Source organism: Adiantum capillus-veneris, chromosome 3 (assembly GCF_014529385.1).
Source record: "Adiantum capillus-veneris isolate H3 chromosome 3, ASM1452938v2, whole genome shotgun sequence".
NCBI classification, from domain to species: domain Eukaryota; kingdom Viridiplantae; phylum Streptophyta; class Polypodiopsida; order Polypodiales; family Pteridaceae; genus Adiantum; species Adiantum capillus-veneris.
In genome coordinates, this window is record NC_140933.1 from 29,789,723 (window position 1) to 29,808,963 (window position 19,241).

The following is a 19,241-nucleotide window of genomic DNA, read 5'->3' on the forward strand; positions in this document are numbered from 1 at the left end:
GCCGTATTCTTCACTAGTGGCTAGTCTTATCTATGCCATGGTAGCCACCAAACCAAGCATTGCTTTTACAATGGGAATGGCTTGGAAAATCTTGGCAGAAAGCACCGAGAAGAAATGAAGCACATTTTTTGATACCTTAAGGGTATCGCAAGCACTACTTTCTTTAGCAACAAGATAAGTGTGGATAGAAGAGTGCATTTGAACCAATGCAATGGCTACCACCATCATATATAATACTGCCTTTTTTCATATATGTTTACTCATGACAAATTAGCGATAGCTTGCAAATAAGGTGTAACTGTTAATATTGGCATATGCTACTTGAATGCAGCTAATTAATTGCATCTAAGTCTACTTTAATAAACATCTTTCTCGTCCCGGGCTTGACGATGATTGGAAGAGTTTAATGTCAAAAAAAAAAAGAAACCTCTACAACCATCACATGTAAGACCTACTTTCTCAGATATCTTGATTAACTTTCCTTGAAGTGCTAATGCTGAGAACCACTTTGACAACTTCATTATATAACTCGGACGTGACAAAATCCATCGGACCAATATAAGAATTCTTGTTCAATATGATACAATAAGCTGCGCAAGCATTCCCTCATACTATACATAGTACTAGAGGTAATTAAAGGCAAATCCTAGCTTTCCCTTTATGTTTTCAATAGTGGCCAGGTTCAGTTATTCCTAGGGCTAGTCTAGGAATTTCTCTAGCCATAAAAAACACATTTATATGTATGCACCCAAAACCAGCAAGTCATGAGCACAAAGCATTTTTGTTGAAGGAAGTGATGTACCATCACAAAATGCATCAAGTGTTACAGATAAAGCGCAATGCATGCTGAAAAAAATTAGCAATCACCTTACACAGCTTGAATTGAGACCCCACTCTACAAATTGCTCTGTAAATGTGAGATCCCCAATCATGCAATCATAATAACATCGATCATAGCTAGCTGCCTTTCCAGGAATACCACCAAAATCATCTATATCAACAGATAAACGATGTGGGACAACCAAATGCTTTCTTCGTCTTGAAAGACCTACTCTCCTTGCATCAACATTTGCATGCAAAGATCGTAGATAATCTTTAAATAAGGGAGTGAAATCATGAAAATAATCCAAAAGCGACAAATTTCCATGGCTATTTCCAAGTTCAAGAAGCGACTTCAATTTCTCAGCGCACATAGAGCCTTTTGAATTGATTAATGCAACTGCTGAATGCACATCAGCCCATGTCAACTTGGACAAAGTAATTTCTTCATGAGGAAATGCAGTATCCATTGTGTATAACCAGTTCATGAAATACGTAATCAGACTGGGCGGAAGCACTGAGGCTTTATCCAAAAGTGGCCCCCAATCACAAAGGACCTTTGCTAATCCACCATAATTAAGGTCAGCTAAGTTGGACGAATCTATGCAATGAAGCGCAACCTGCCTAAAGGCCAACTCCTCTGCCAGCAAAGATGCTTCCTTACAAGAAAGCTTAAGATGTATCTCACATGTTTGTAGCCTCTCCAAGAATGCAGAAAGTTTCGTGCGTGCATGAAAAAAGAAAGACCCAAATATATCCGCTTCTGGCAGCCCTATCCGAGAGCCTGTCGCTAACACACTCATGACATCCCACCCACTCAATGGGTTTGCATCTGCATGTGGTAACCATCCACTTGATGGATGAAAAAGAAATTTGTTTGGAACAGAATGAGATGCATTATATGCACCAAATGGAAGAAGCAGGCCCCGTTTGCGGAACTCCTTCCATGCAACCTGGTGAGATGGTCGGAGGCATGCCATCTTACAATCAGACTTTAATGCAGACTTGACCTTCTCTGACCGAGAACTCCACATTTCTTCCTTAGAAGATCTGCTCCCAGTCATGCATGCTAACACTGGCCAAAGCTTAGATCCATCACTGACATGTATAGATGATCTGCCCGGAGCCGGAAAATTAACATGCAAATCTTTGTCAGCGCAACCAGCTGCCGTACTCTTAAGCGTGTGTATCACCACACCATCAATGACAACACTCTGTTCATGAGTCATTGCAGCCGAGTACCACAGTGCAATATTTGCATCAAGCGCATCGGAGCCATATGTTTGCAGCAGCTTCAGCATCAAGAAATTTCTTGCCATAATTATTGGGTTATGATCATTGATGTAAATTGTAACCTCAGCGTTGAACTTCACAGGTAGTTGGCAGACTGTCTCAACGACGTTCCGTAGATCTCCGCTTGCACAAAAGCACAATGTGAGATTGTGGGAAATGCCATTTGCCCTGAAATTTTGCGGAAGAATGCCATAAGCAGGTATATTTCCCCAAACAAAATCAGACTCTGCTCTCAAGATTGTCCTTTTTTTGGTGGGTGCGTTTTGGAAGGCTGCTGCTGTGGAGCCTGTTCTACCTGCTGCAAGATGACAACAAAGGTTATGCTCACCCAAATTTTCCTCTTTGCATTCTGCACTGCAATAACACACAAGATCACACGATGTACAAGGCATGACCCCTGCATTGTTGCAAGCATAACCTTCCTTGACACTCCAATTTGCACAAGTATATGCATCCAAGAAGGCGCCATTGATTCCTGCGCCTAGCTTTCCTTCGCTTTCCTTAATGCTTTGGCGAAGAACCTTTTCTGCAAGATGGAGCCTGCTAATATTGAGGTCTTTTGCCATGCTGGAGAGTTCATCATCACTCTGCTCCTGGTGGTCTGTGTCATGATACGAAATGCATCTAGCTCTTGGTAGTGAACGTGAATAGCGCAGGCGTGTTATTGTGATAGCAATACCTGCACGATGAGCTCGCCAAAAAGCTGCCATAATGGACTTGCATCGCAGTTGGTTTAAGTGAGGGTACCCGGCCGCCCTCCGCACTATTTGGCACGGGGGTTTTCAAACGGGATCAACGGTGAGGGTCATCCGAGCAGTCGGATGTAAATTCGGGCCCATATATAAATTCGGGTCAATAGGTAAGTTCGAGTCCGCACTTTGAGCCTCAAACCCACAACCTCCCCCGTGTGGTGCATGTGCTCTAATCACCACGCCCGCGTGTGTTCATTGAAGTATGTGGCATTTCAATGCCATATATGTAAATGCGGGCTGATTTGTAAATTCGAGAGACTTTTGTAAATTTGGGCCGCACAATCTTGTAAATTAGGGTCGCGTGAATTTGTAAATTCGGACCATCCGATTGCACGACCTACATTGCGTGCGCCTCACCATTCTCACCTCCACCATTGATCTCATTTGAAGGTGCCCGTGCCATATAGTGTTGAGGGCCCGCCGCGGTCCCGTCAGACAACAAAATATTGAACGATGAAGCAAAAGTTAGTGCAGTTCAATCCATGGGAGAGCCTCATGGATAATTGACTCTTGATACCCTATTACCCACATGGATATTTAACACTTCACACTCCCATTGGAAAGAAGGTGTGATCAATGGTCTAGAATGAGTGACGGTGGCAACATATTTGCCAATGTGCTCTGCCCGTTCTCGGCTACATTGCGAAACACACACTAAATTAGTACATGAATATTTGACACTTCACACTCCCATTGGAATGAAGGTGTGATCAATGGTTTGGAATGAGCGGCAGTCCCATTGGAATGAACATGTGATCAATGGTCTGGAATGAGCGACGATGGCACCATATTTGCCAATGTGCTCAACACGTTCTCGGCTACATTGAAAAAAACACACTAATTAGTGCATGAATATTTGACACTTCACACATCCACTGGAATGAAGGTGTGATCAATGGCTTGGAATGAGCAGCGATGGCAACATATTTTCCAATATGCGCCACCCTTTCTCGACTACGTTGCAAAAAAGGCACTAAATTAGTACAAAGTAAGTATAAATTTCGTAATTTGACAGGCAAAGGTGCATGTGAACGACATGTGAAACTACCAACAAAGTTTATATTACCATTGCAATGTAGTACTTTTCTACCAAGAAGCTTGCGATTGTTACCATATACATGTGGTAGTGATGTGTGTGAACACACTAGGACCGCTGGGGCATTTTTTCCCTCTTTAGGAGGTTTTTCCCCCCGTGCATTGTATATACGCCCATCACTCTAGGGCTATCTATCTTTTCATTGCACACTAAGTAATACACTCTATATTGTGTGCCTTGAGCTTCCTTCGTCTTCTCCAAGCTGTGTGCGTTTCTCTGCAACCCTAATTTCAACAATTGGTATTAGAGCAGGGTGCGTCCTCCCAGGCTTAGTCGCCCGCACACGCCTGCTCACTTTCTCTGATTTCTGTGAGCTTTGGCGAGAGTTCGTAGGTCGACAAAAATTTTGTGTAAGCTCGTAGAGGTTAGTCTGCTCAGATTTCTGATTCGGGCTCATTTCGGCCTCCGTTTCCACTACAGCCAGGTTTGCACAAGCAATTTTGTTCTTTTGTGCAGAATTTCTGTCAGTGTCGTTTTCTGCATAACAGGTGCCTTATAGTCTTCTACGGTTTGTGCTATATAGCACAGGTTGTTCCCGCTCCGTTTCTCCTATTTTCGGGCAGTTTTCACATCAGGTGCAGCATTTACCATGGCTGACAACAACAACACAGATGTGTTCAAGATGTTTGTTGCTCAGGACAGGTTGGATGGGGACAACTACCCTATGTGGGCTTATATGATGCAACATGTTCTTGTGTCAAAGGGTGTCTGGAACATTGTGCAGGGCATTGATGTACGTCCTGGTTCTGAGGATGTAGGCGATGTTGAGGATGTTGTAGGTCTTGCTGCAAGGATTGCAGCTGTTAGAGTTGTTTTGCCTACGGCATAACAAGCTCGTTGGGATGTTAAGGATGCGCGGCTCATGCATTGATTGCGTTGTCTGTGAAGCGCACCATTGTTCCTCACATCCGTTCAGCAAAATCTGCAAAAAAGGCTTGGGATATTTTAGCAGGTCTTTATGCAAGCCGCAATGAGGCTAAAATTGCTTTGCTGTGTAAAGAGCTGGAGTCGAAGATTATGCATGAGGAAGATGATATGGACACTTTCCTTGCTAGTGTCAAGGATATCAATGAGCAGCTTATTTCTGCAGGTGAAGTCATTTCAGACAGTTCCATTGTGCAGACTGTTCTTGATGCCTTACCAGATTCCTACCAGACTTTTGCTAGTACTTGGAGACTTATGACCCAAGGAAATCCTGAAGTTGTCAAGTTTGATGCATTATGCACATTGCTGTTGCAAGAGTCACTTTCCAGAAAAACAGGACTAGGCAGCGTGCAGTTGAACAGGCTTTTATTGCTTCTCAAAGAAAGGGTGGTAACAGCAATGAAGCCACTTCTTATGGTTCTGCTGCGAGTGGAAAAACTTCTGTTCCTAATGCTTCTGCTGGCAGCAATTCGTCTGGAAATTCTGGTGATAAGGGCAAAAAGAAGATGCGTTGCCATTATTGTAAAGCTAATGATCACTTGATCAAGCAGAGTCCTAAGTTGAAGGCCAAAGAGGCTAAGAAGAAAGAGGGTGGTTCTAGTGCAAATGTTGGTTCCACTACAAATGCAGCCATTGTTGAGTCTTCTGTGAAAGGAGACTGTGATGCTGATGTTGATGTAGAATGGGCTTTTAGCACAAAGTGCACTTACAATCCTGGAGGTTAAGAAGAAAGAGGGTGGTTCTAGTGCAAATGCTAGTTCCACTACAAATGCAGCCATTGTTTGAGTCTTCTGTGAAAGGAGACTGTGTTGTTGATGTTGATGCAGAATGGGCTTTTAGCGCAGAGTGCACTTACAATCGTGTTGTCCATGATGCATGCTTGTCAGTTGATGCAGATTCACATGTGTGGTATTTTGACAGTGGTGCTACAAAGCACATTACCTCACATCGTGAATTGTTCACCTCTCTCGAGTCTGTCCCTCATGGGAATTCAGTCACTTGTGCCAACAATGCCTCTTATCCGGTTCAGGGAGTTGGAAAGATTGTGCTTACTGCTGCAAATGGCAGTTCTTTCACACTTAATGCTACACTTTATGTACCTAGGATCAAGAAGAATCTTTTGTATGTATCTGCACTTGCTAGACTTGGACTTGTAGTCAAATTTGTGGATGACAGATGTACAGTTCATGATCTTAGTTTTGGTGATAAAATTGTTGCATCTAGCATTTTGTGCCGTGGATTGTATAAGCTCACTTTGTATGACAAGTGTGGACAAAAATTTTGCAAATGCAGTTGCAGATTCAAGGGTTGTTTCAGATGCAAAACTGCGGCATGCACGTTTTGGGCATCTAAATTTTGCCAGTTTGCTGCCTCTTGAAGCACCTGTCAAACATGTTTGTGAAGGCTGTATTTTGGGTAAAATGCAGCGTTCTAAGTTTCCCAAGGATGGTTCAGTTAGGGCCACATGCAGGTTGCAGCTTGTACATAGTGATGTTTATGGGCCCATGCAAACTCCGTCCTTGGGCAATTACCTGTACTTCATGACTTTCATTGATGATTACTCCAGGCATGCATGGGTATTTCCACTTAAAGTGAAGTCCGAAGTTTTTATGTGCTTCAAACAATTTCTGGCTATGGCTGAAAATGTCTCGAAATGTACTATGGGCATCCTCCGTTCCGATCAAGGGGGGGAGTATATGTCTCATGAATTTAATGCATTTCTGGCTAGTCGTGGGATAAAACACCAATGTACAGTGCCTTGTACGCCTCAGCAAAATGGTGTAGCTGAGAGGAAAAACAGGTCACTTACAAAAATGGCACGATGTATGGTCAAGAGTCAAGCTTTACCACATTTGTTTTGGCTCGAGGCTGTCATGTGTGTCACTTATGTACTTAACAGGTGTCCTACGAAAGCGTTGCAGTCTATGACTCCATATGAAGCATGGCATGATAGAAAGCCACCTATTTAGCACATGCGTGTTTTTGGCGCTGTTTGGCTTATGGTTTAGTGCCATAAGTGCAACGTAGAAAATTGGATGATAAGGCTGTCAAATGTATTTTTGTTGGTTATAGTGCTGAAAGCAAAGGTTACAGGTTGTATCATCCGCAAACAAAGCGTATTTTGGTTTCATGGGATGTAGTGTTTGTGGAAGATTCTGTTCAACCCTTGTTGTCATGTACTAGAGACAATAATGTAAGCTCACAGGACATTTATGACACTTTGTTGCCTCTTTTTTGTGGTGGAAGTTCGAATGTAGATTCCAATGAGGCAAATGAACAACCTATGAAGGTTTCTAAAAATGATACAGATCAGTCTATTACTGATGCAGATGTACATGATGTACTTGATGAGGAAAGGGCTGAAAATGAGCAGGCTAGAGGTATGCCAAAATGGTTGGTGCGTACATTGTGTGACAGTAAATTGGATACACCTTTCTCTAATTGTACTCGTTCAGGATCTCGGCATTCATCTTATGCATCAGATTGTTATGCCTGGCTGTGTCTAGCTTGCATGATGGTGAGGAACCTCTCTCTTTTGATGAAGCACAAAATTCAAAAAATTGGGTGGCTGCCATGCAATCAGAATATGATGCACTTATAGAAAATGACACATGGACTTTATGTGATTTGCCTCATGGCAAAAAGGCCATTGGTACAAAGTCGGTTTACAAGTTGAAATGCAAGCTGGATGGTGAGGTTGATCGCCATAAGGCTTGACTTATTGCAAAAGGCCATGTGTAGAAAAAAGGCATAGATTATGAAGAAACTTTTGCTCCCACTTGTCGTATGACTACTGTTCGTTTCTATGTGCATTGGCAGATCATTTTGGTTGGGATGTACATCAATCAGACATTGTTACTGCTTTCTTGAATGGTGACATTTTTGAGAAAGCTTATGTAACATAGCCTTGCGATTTTGTCATAAAAGGACAAGAGGACAAAGTGTGCAAATGTAAGAAGGCTTTGTGTGGGTTGAAGCAATCTCCTTGTGCATGGTATGAGAAAGCTGACACTCATTTGGTCAAACAAGGCTTTCGTAACAGTCCAACAGAAAGCACATTGTATGTAAAGTGTGAGGGTGATGTACTTCTCAGTGTGGTTCTTTATGTAGATGATTTGCTGATCACTGGACCAAATGAGAGACATATTGCTGAATTTAAGGCTTATTTGAATGCCACTTTCAAGATGAATGATTTGGGGCTGTTGCATCATTATTTGGGCATACAGTTTAAGCAGTGTGATGGTGGTATCGCCTTGTGTCAAAAAAGTTACATAGAGACATTGCTATGTAAGTTTGGACTTGAGGATTGGAAACCTATTGCCACTCCCATGGAAACAAGTTTGAAGTTGAGTCTACATGATGCTAGTGATCCTGCTGATGTCACTCTTTACCAAACTGCTGTTGGCTACCTCATTTATGTACGCAACACGAGGCCAACTATTCAGTTTGTAGTCTCACAAGTCAGCAGATTTATGCATAGCCCAACATGTAAGCATTGGCAGGCTGTTAAGAGGATTTTTCGCTACCTTAGTGGCACTTTACATCTTGGATTGTTTTATTCCAATGGGGGATCATTGCCGCCAGACTTACATGCTTTTTTCGTTGGGCTGGTTGTTTTGACACGCGAGTGTCCACAAGTGGTTTTTGTTTCATGCTTGGCAGTTCATCATGGTTGATCAAGAAGCAACCTACTGTGGCCACTTCGAGTTGTGAGGCTGAGTACAGGGCAGTCTTCACAACTACGGTTGAGTGTGTATGGCTCAGACGCCTTATGGCTGATTTGGGTGTTGAACAAGACACTGCCAACACTATCTACACTAAGAGTCAGAGCGCATTGGCAGTTGCAAAGAACCCAATTTTTCATGCTCGCACAAAGCACATTGAGGTGCATTACCATTATGTCAGGGAGAGGCTCTCAGTAGGAGAGATCAGCTTGGCTTATGTGCCAACACAGGACAACCTTGCAGATATTTTCACAAAGGCATTGTCTCGTGAGAAGCTTGAAGCTTTTCGCAAAGCTTCGGGCTTACTCCCCTTTGTGGACTGATCATGTCCTTAGGGCATGGCACTTCCCTTTACTCATGTGCAAGCTCTCGTTCACCGCATCACTCCAGGGGGGATTTGTTACCATATACATGTGATAGTGGTGTGTGTGAACACACTAGGACCGTCGAGGCATTTTTTCCCTCTTTAGGAGGTTTTCCCCCCTGTGCATTGTATATACTCCCATCACTCTAGGGATATCTATCTTTTCATTGCACACTAAGTAATACACTCTCTATTGTGTGCCTTGAGCTTCCTTCGTCTTCTCCAAGCTGTGTGCGTTTCTCTGCAACCCTAATTCCAACAGCAATGGCCTACTGGTTGGCTTAGAACTCCAAATGTTGAGAAGTTGGGTGTGAATATAAAGCTAATCATCCTTCCTGCTTTGGTTTATTCTCTAGTTAAGATCAACGGCCCACGCTGTTGATTGATTGTGGGCCACCAATCCCACCTGACACTGGGAGTGTAAAATAGTCCCGTGGGAGAGCAAGGCAATGTGATTCCGAATAAAGCTTTTCCAAGGGACACAAATAAGATAGAGGCTTTGAAGGGTGAGGTGTGATCGGCACAACAAAGGGTCTCCAATCAAGGGATATAAGGTGCTATTTGATGAGATAGGGGGATACCAAATGAGCCCCTAACTAAGACCCCCTCTTTAGGGGTACATTTTCCATCATTACATTGGTAATCAAAGTAGATAAAGTTCCTTACGACTCATGGAAATCAAGTGTCATGAAGAGGACTCTTCCCCACAATCCCTCCTTCAAAAATTATCCATGCTAATAGGCTTTTGGGAAGCTCCAAGCTTATGTGAGAATGCCATTAACGCACTTTGCCCCATTCTAGGCCCCAAACAAAATAATGCTACAATGAGACACCTGCCCATGGAAAAGATGCAATTCTATCTTGTTTCCGACCAAGTTCATACATTAGTTGGAATCAAGATGAGGAGTGGAGTGGGAAATACAATCCAATGATGAAAGTGACCTAAAAGCCAAGGCAGACAAGTTGGCCTCTATTGAGGTCTTTTCCTTGGCTAGTTCTTCTTTGTCTTTCATTTCCTTGATGAAGATGGCTGAAAAATCACATATCAATCTCACTCAAAATAACCATGTCTCTAAAAATGTTGCAAACCCTTTCACCTTTGAAGCACCATCTTTGTTTGTGGCTCCCTTCTTGAAGTTGCCACCTCCTCCTCTAAGATTGATGCTCTAAGGATTCAATGACGCTTACCCTATGGTAACTGGTGAATGGAAGAGAGGGGGTTTATTAAAGGGAATGAATGCGCATTTTACAAAGAATGTTCCCATACAAATTGTTAAAAAGGGGCATTGATGGATGCAATGACGTCCCATTGCTATTTCCTTGGGGTTGGTGTTACCAACTCTTTTGATAAAGTAAGCTCATTGTTGTCTCCATTCCCCCAAGGGTTGATGCTGCCAGCTCCTCTGAGAAAGTACGCTCATTGTTGTCTCCATTGGCCCTCCTTATCTTCTTCTCCTCTTCCAAGATTGCAGGCACTGTGTCTGATACATTTGGATTTGTAGAAGGCTTAAGAGTTTTATGTAAAGAGGTAGAGCAGAATAGAGCTTGAGCTCTTACAAGAACACATGCACACAACCAAGAGAGTACACAATGGAGATGGAGGCACAAATCTTATTCTTCTTCTTCACAACTCAAAGTGATGATAAGTCCTACAAAATATAAGTAGGAAATACAACATAAGTTCTCCAAAACATAAGTAGAAAATACAACATTATAAGAACAATGTACAACAGTTAGTGTGAAATCACTAGTGAGTGAGCTGGTAAGATAAGTGACTTTTATTTTGAATAGGTAGACCATGTCGGTGAAGTCCATTTGTAGTACCACTAACGATGGTTTTAGTGTCTACTATCTCATGTCTGAGTGCGTGTGGTGAGTGCCAGAAGGAGAAGGCACCCAGACATGGTGGAGAACAAATAAGGATAATTATCCTCTACTCATTATTCTATTAAGTGAAAGAATAAGGTTAGTAGTTAGTTAGTGATAGGTGTCCAATCAGGTTGTCCTAAGCACTTACAATCTCTTACTTGAAGGATAACGTGGCCCAAGTGAGTCAATCCTGACCCTAGGGTAGTCATCACTCGTTCATCATCCATAGAGAATGTGTCCACATGTCTTGGAATTACCATATTAGCCTCTAGCATGAGCATGTCAAAGAATCCATATTGCTTATCTCCATGGTAGGAGGCATCTCTATCCTAACAGGATTAATCTGTTGTGTCTTGCTAGAGCATGTACGCTCTAACTCTGCATCTACAGACATGTTGTGCACAATGCTTTGGAGCCCATCCACGCAAGATATGTGTCTAGAATCTTGGTGACATGACTGTAATGTAATCAAGACTATGCCGTCTTGCACCTCGAATACATGCATAGGGTACCATTCTTGGCTCCTCTCGCAATGACTAGCAAACTGCAATGCATCTGAAAAGATTGATCTCTAAGGAATACCTGTCATCCACTATCTCTCAATTGTCCCGTTGGAACTATAACTGGAATTGTATTCAAAATAGTCAATGTACAAATGGTGAGTATTAAGTATGCCACTTAAATGGCTTTGGAGTTACAGAGAGAGCGCAACAGTACAAGATGTTATTACAATATGATTACCAAAAGTCCTAAAAAATGAATAGTGGATCCTGTTTATAGGCTCATAGACTGGTGCTTGACTGAGTGTGCACTGTCAGCTACTATGGTAACTCACTAGTTGCTGCTTCTGGAAGCTTCTGATATCCACCACACGTGCTAGGTGCGGTTCCTGCCTTCTACATTCGTCCTCTCCTTTCTTGAATTTTTTGGTATATACCAAAATTTCTAGATAACAATTTCCAAACTATTTCCCAAGTGCCCAATAATGATTCCTAGTTGCTTTTTATATCTCTTGTATGTGGGCATCAAACCTTCCAATGTGAGCATAGGACTCAAAAGGTGCATGCCGAAACCATTGGATCTACTTAATTTTGCAAAAGGCCAGTAGTAGAACACCAATTAACTCACCTAGTGTCTGTCCTCAAAAACCCTCTTCTTGTCAGGTGCCTTCTTCCTCTTTGGTGGTGCCTGTGATGCCTTCGAGGTAGTGGTTCCAGCATTTTCCTTCTAAATCAGTCTAAACAGTGCCTCTTGCTCCAGCTCATCCTTACTGGCAGTCTTCATTTCCACTTCATAGGATGTCAGAGGATTCTAGGTCTTGGTATCAACATCATACAGAGTGCATTTTCCTTTTGTTAGTTGAGGTTTGGCCAGCAGTTTGTGACAATAGGAAGCAGTGTGCATCGATCCTTAAGGCAATGGCTGGTTGCATTTAATGCAAGTTTTGAAGAGGATCTCAACCATTTCTCTGAACAAGGGTTCAAAGCTTGCCTTGCTAGCCAGTTCCTTCTCTGGAATCTTATATGTCTCAATTGTCGGCTGCAACAACTGGTTTGTGATCTTAGTGAGCCTTTTGATTTGAACTTTCCACTGGCCCAATAAGAGTTGAAACCTGCGGAGGTCACCCAATCGTTCATTGACCACAGTCTTATGAAGCGCATCCTACAATACTTGATTCCATGCCAGCCATTCCATGGTCACTTCTCATACCAGGTTCTAAGCCCATCGGCTATTTGAATGTATTTCTGTTGATCTGTTGGCTCAACCTAAGGGAAATAGAGAGCTGGAAAGAAGCGAGGTAATTTAGCTTCTTTGGCTGGGATGGCATATAAAAGTGCTGGAGAATCAGGAGGAAATTCTAGAAAATTCAAAACCATCTGATTCTCCTATTGCATCATTTTACTGGTAACCTTGGCTAAGTGGTAAAGAGTCTTTAGGTGTGTTTCCTATTCCTACAGAGTCATTCTAGTTTTGGATCATCTACTACTAGTAGCTACATTATTTTCTAATAAGGCTTTGACCCTAAAATCTAGAACACCCTTGGCACTTTGCATCTTAATGAGCATCTCTTTCATTTGATGTCAAATATCTATCATGCATTTGTATGTTAGCTTATCACGTAACAACATTTCCACATGAAGCCCGAGTGACTTAAGATTTGCTGTGGTCAAGTCTTTGGTAGCTGGGTTAGCCACTCTGTCATCATTGGTGAGGTCCTATTCTTGAATTATTTCTAGTACTTTGACACATGCAATATGTGCAGATAGCTGACAAATTGCTTGGTTGTGATAACTGGCTGACTTCCAGTCTGCAACCATTCGTCTTGCTTCGACATAAAGCATCTAGAATCTCTCCAGATCCGAGTAGACTGAGTCATCCTCCACAAATTGATGGATTTGAAGATTCTTATCTTTCCTCAGTCTCGTGATTAATGCCAATAGTTCAGTAGAATGATTATGGTCAAATTCATAGTCAGTATCTAACAAGATAACTTTCCATTTATTATGATTTTGATCTGCTTGGCCTCCATGTCCTCCAGCCTATTGAGGTGGATTTTGAGTTTCTCCAGCCGATGGGGTGTGGTCTTCAGTTGGCTTCTCTAAAGCGTGATTTAGAGGATTGCTCCCAATTGTTGAACCAGTTGTGGCTAAACCAATGGTGTGGCCAGCCGATACGTCCTCATCATCGTCATCTTCATCAGTTTTCTTCTGAGTTTGCTGGTTCTGATCCTGGGTTTTATCATCATCATCATCTTCCTCTTCATTGTCCTCATCCTGATTTTTTTGATTGTCTAGATATTCCATGAGGGCTTCATTGGCTAATGTGTAGTGTACTAACTTGCTTTCTCTCGGAGCTCGGACTGATCTGTCTCAATATAATTCTCCAAGTCAATCACATTGAGAGTCAAATCTCCATTCTTGTCCACAATCTGACCAGACGTTGATAACTGTACTTTTGGGAGATGGCCTCTTTCATCAGTTGATATGTCTTGTACATGTCCTTATAGTCTGCTCTTTTAGCCTCGAGAAGTGTCTAGAAGTGATCATCATCTCACTCGGCTTCCTCTTTTGATTCCATCATTATTCTATTTTCCTAAGTGAGCTTGTGGATCTTCTTTTGAAGTCCCTCCATCTCTCTTGCATGCTGTTGTTCCCTTATCTATAGAGCCAGATTTTTAGATGACCATCCAACATTCTCCTACCGTAGCTTCTTCAACTGAGCATGGATCTGTTGAAGTTCATCTTGAAGTCTTGCTATATCGGCACTGGAAGTAGATGCCTGAGATTCCATCATTTGACCAATGGAATTCACAATAGTATTCCATCCAGATTGGATGGCCGCCACACACCCTTGAGTGATGACCGCTGGGTCAGTCTGGTCTGTCTCATAGACGATCATTGGAAAAGCATATGGTAAAGCAGCCCGATCAGGTTTCTTCATGACCAACCTTCCCTTAAAGGGCTGTTGTCTGTGGCCTCTGTAGGCGGTCCAACTTTACCATTGGTAAATTACTGATTTCTGGTGTTGAGCCACTGTCAGATGCCTGGTTGCCTTCTTCAGTTCTGTTGGTTGCTTATTGCTCTGTTGTAACGATTGTCTATTCAATAGGTTTCTCCTATTTAGTGGTGGTTGTATTGTATCGGTGTCAGTGCCATGTGGTTTTTGGCTTCTCGCCTTGAATCCTTTACTAATTCAATTGTCCTTAGCTTCTTAGCTACAGATCCGGTGGCTGTGTCAGTGAGAAACTTTTTTTCCCCAGCCAGCTCTTTTTCGTTTCCTTTGTCATTAGATAACTTCATTGTACATTCTTTTTCCTGTGAACCAGTCCTATCAACCCTATCCTCATCAGATGATTCCACAATAATCTTGGTTGCTCAGGAAGTAGAGACTTTGTCCCAGATTGTGTGAACAACCATAGGTACAGATAGCAAATTTTCCCAATACACAAAGTGCCAGACATACCAAGCCTTGAACATATTTTTGGGTTTGTCTTTGGTAGTCTGCTATATGAAACTATTGTACAGAAACAATGTGATGTTGATACTAGCATTTGGGTTTGAATCTTGGCCAACAACATCACAAACTGTTTTTCTAACAAATAAGTTGGGTTATTCTTCAAAGTGATGGTCTCAACAATAAATTGATATACCGCAGTGTGTTCCAATGTTGCTACTAGAATGCCTTGAGCACCATCTTTGCATTTCTTCATGGCTTGGTCGTCTTCTCTCAGAAACTGGCTAACTTCATCGGCCATTGTTAGTGTGGTTTTCTGAGCATTTGGAAGTCTGAAAATATGTGCCAACTCTCTAGGTTTTAGATTTAACTCCATTCCACTAACATAGCAATACCTTTAACCGCCTTCCATGCTCTTTGACGTTGATTTCCCCCCCATATAAGACTCAGATGTAGAGGTTTCGGGTTAAAATGACTTACTTGTGGTAGCTGTTGTGAATGAACCGTAGAAAGAGTAACGAGGCGTCTCAGGAAGAGTTAATTTCAAAGGTGTAGGTGTATGCAGAGACGAAGCAGTTGGTGAACTCAAAGCATGCTCTTCAGGTTGAGAAGCAAGTGGTGCCAGAGGTTGCAAGTAAAATGTCGATGGGCGAACCTGTCGCATAGTTATACGTATCCTTGCCATGAATGCTCAACTCGTCGCCCACCCTTGATCTCGACACTATGTTTGTGACATGTCAAACTGGCTTTTATGATGCATCATTACTGGCAATATTCATTTTGGGATTTGGTACGTTTCCCACTTGTGACTGGTCGGAGATATTAATGGTGCGGTTGTATGTGACCGAAACTGAATTGGTTGGACGACTGGAATTGTACTGGTGCTGGAATTGTTGACCCTGGTTGGAAGGCTGAAATCGGTGCTAGTGTTGACTCCTCTATTGGTTTCATAATGGGCCTGATGTAGAACAAGTCCAATAGTTCCTTTTCTGGTTCTAGTATTGTTTCAACTAGAATCTCTTCTGCTCTGGAATAATATAACTTGATCTTGGACACATTGTAGACTCTAGGCAATAGTAAACCCGAAAAATCTGTGAGTCTTACTGTCCCATTAGAGAATACCGAATCTACCTCATAGTGTCTTGACCAAGCTATTTTCAAATTCAGCTTCTTTGGTCCCAGTTTGGACTGGTACAGTATTAAATCACCTCTCTGGAACTCTCTGACCTTGATTCTACTATCATGCCAACACTTCCTTCTTTGTTGCACCACTTCTTGTTCCCGTAAAGCCCTATGTTCTATCTCATCCAACTGTAGCAATTCATCCAGTCGTTATTTCAGATTCTGATTAAAATCTATCCCATGCTCAATTGCCAGTGGTGGTAAGCTTGGAATGACAAGTTCCATTGGCACTACTGCTTTTGTTCCATAAATCAACTTAAATGGCGTCATTCCAGTAGTGACCTTGTAAGCAGTGCGGTATGCCCATAACGTTGTCTGAAGTTTGGCATTCCATTGATGTGGTTCCTTCTGAACAAATTTTTAGTGATAATTGAGAATTGTTTTGATTGTTTTATTGCTGCTTTCGGACTGGCCATTACATCGGGGATAATACGGTGTTGATTTCTCGTGTTTGACTAAAAAATATCTCCATCAGGATCTCCATTGTGTCATTAATGAAACGATTGCCCTGGTTTGATACTATTTCAAAGGGACACCCTTATCTGCATATGATATTCTCATAAATAAATAAGGCAGTAGACTTGGCAGTGTTCTCTGGAAGTGCTTTAGCCTCCACCCATTTGCTGACATAACAAGTAGCCATAATGATATATCGATTCTTTCTGGGAGTGACCTTCTTGAATGGTCCGTTAAAGTCGAGTCCCCATCTCATAAATACTCCCAGTGGCTGTATTGGAGTCAAAGGTGTCATAGCAGCTGCTATAGGACTTCCCAATGTCTGGCAAATATCACAAGTCTTATAGAAAGCTCTGACATCGGCCATCATTGTTTTCCACCATAATCATGCTTGAAGAATTTTCGTATAAGTGATGTCTGCTAAGAAATGGCCTCCTGCATCTCCATTATGAGCTTTGGTGATGACTTGCATTCTACCCTTCATAGGCACACATTGACAAAGTATGCCATCAATGACTAACCGATACAATGCTCCAACAATGATGGTGAACTTAAGACTCTTGATAATTAGTGCCTTCTTACTTTGGGACCAGTCATCTAGAAATTTTCCAACTAAAGAAAATCATACACCTCTTGCCATTCTGGGTTAGATTCTTCTACAAATGTGCTCTAAAATAATTCAGCATCTACTGGTTCGTCTCTCAAAGATGTTTTTGAATAGCTTTCAGTGCTTTTGGAAATGAAATCAGCTCCACAATGTGTTTTGCCTCGCTTGTGAAAAATCTTGAATTCAAATTCCATTGAAAACATCGTCCACTTGATTACCTTCCTTGTATAATCACCTTGTTGATAAAAATAGTAAATCTTGATGATCAACATAGAAGTAAAATAGCTTGTCCAGTAGATAATGTCTAAATTTTTTGGCACTGAATACCATTCCTAGTGCCTCTCTTTCTGTAGTTGAATAGCCCTGTTCAGCTGTATTGAACCTTTGACTAGCGAAGTAGACTGGATAGTCTATCTTCCCATCGAGCTGAGCTAGTATAGCCCCCATCTCCATACCCGAAGCATGCACATGTACGTGAAATTTAACATCCCAGCTAGGCTGGTGAAGAATAGCTTTCTGCTAATTGCATCTTTCAGGCATTGAAAACTTTGTTCACATTCCTCAGTCTAGATGAACTTGTTCCCTTTCTTTGTTAGTTCATATAGGGGTAACGCCTTGGTTGCAAACATATGAACAAACCTGCATAATGTACCCCAGAAATAAACTCAATTCAGACGTTGTGGTAGGTGCTCTTGCTTGGTGAATACTCTTAAATTATCTTTAGCCATCTCAATGCCATTTCTTGAGACAATATGGCCCAATAGCTGACCCTTCCAGACCATAAAAATAGATTTGAATGGATTTAAATAGATCCTCTTCTCCTTGCACCTCTCAAAGATCATTTCCAAAAACAATAAATGCATTTCTTCAGTGGAAAAGACAGTACACTTGTCCAAGAAGATGGCCAGAAACTTATGCAAAAATTTACTAAAAATCTCCATCATGCATCTCTAAAAATTTGCTAGAGCATTACAAAGTCCAAATGGCATTACCAAATACATAAATGCTCCCAATCAGTGATGAATGTTGTTTTGGCCATGTCTTTTGGTGCTCCATGAAAAAAAAACATTTTGTGGTGCAATCTCATCTAACATCATATCCATGAATGGTAATGGAAAGAGATCTTTAATGGTCCGGGCATTCAACTTCTTATAATCCACGCATACTCTAAACTTTTCATTATTTTTTGGAATAACCACTATGGGAAATAAGTAGTCACTACTTGCAACTTTCGTAATGAACCCAACATTGAGAAGGTTGTCAATTTCCTCTTTAACCTTTATAGTATAATTAGGGTTCATTTTCTAACTTTGTAATCAGACTGGTCTGGCATCTAGCTTTAGTGGTATGTGATGGTGGCAACCTTTTAGATCAACTCCTTTCAGGTCTGTGTGTTCTCATGCAAATACATGTTTATATTTTTGGAACAATGCCTTGGTCTTCTCCTCAATCTCTGGCTTCAGATGCTTGTTGATTTTAATCATTATGGGATTCTCCTTTAAGCCGAGATTCCATTCTTCCAGTTCTTGATCATCTGAAAGTAACCAGTTTGGCCCACCTCCCTTTCTCTTGGCCAAATGACTTTGCTTCTTTGTCTGTCCAAATACCAGCAACATAGTCATTAAAAGGATTGCTGACTTTGATTAGATCGTTGTGAACATCTCGTATGAGTACTAATGGAGTTTCTTCCTCAAAAATTGCTGAATCGTTTGCTGAACTGGGTTCTTCCTCCGGTTTGAAGTTAAACTTTTCTGTTGTAGAATGTTTTGGTAACCGACCATAGTCTGAACTGACCTTCCTCAAGAATTTAGCGCAATAAATTGTTATGGATATTGCTGCTTCTGTTGTTCAGCTTGTTCCTTATCCATCAGTACTACACTGAGATTAATTTTTGTTAAGGGAAAGATGTTCATGGAGGCCCCCCAATCTTCTTCATTCCATACTTCTTACATAGTTCCTCTGGTCTCAGAGCTTTTCTCCATGTTTTGGTGTTGTTTGTCTTTATCTGAATTCTTCTATTGACGCCTTGGGTAGTTAAGGTTTGTTTTGCATAGTCATGTATGGCTCCAAAAATCCTGAGCCATGGTCCTCCCAACAACATACCATAGGCTCCTTGAAGTCTAACATCAGAGAGCTGGTTTTGAAATTTTCTTTCCCCACTCTTATCTGCATGGTCACAATAAGTCTAGTGGCTTGGACT

At 41.7% G+C, this 19,241-nt stretch overlaps 1 protein-coding gene across 1 annotated transcript; it reads right to left on the minus strand.

Moving 5' to 3' along the window:
• Positions 1-445: 445 nt before the first annotated feature.
• LOC147460673 (uncharacterized) lies at positions 446-2,861 on the minus strand. The gene has a single exon (XM_086508393.1). It carries the CDS (start codon positions 2,820-2,822, stop codon positions 864-866), a length of 1,959 nt encoding a protein of 652 aa, XP_086364519.1. The 5' UTR covers positions 2,823-2,861; the 3' UTR covers positions 446-863.
• Between the last annotated feature and the right edge of the window lie 16,380 nt (positions 2,862-19,241).

Excerpts from the sequence above, each read along its gene's own strand:
- LOC147460673 (XM_086508393.1), bottom strand. The coding sequence starts at position 2,822 with ATGGCAGCTTTTTGGCGAGCTCATCGTGCAGGTATTGCTATCACAATA.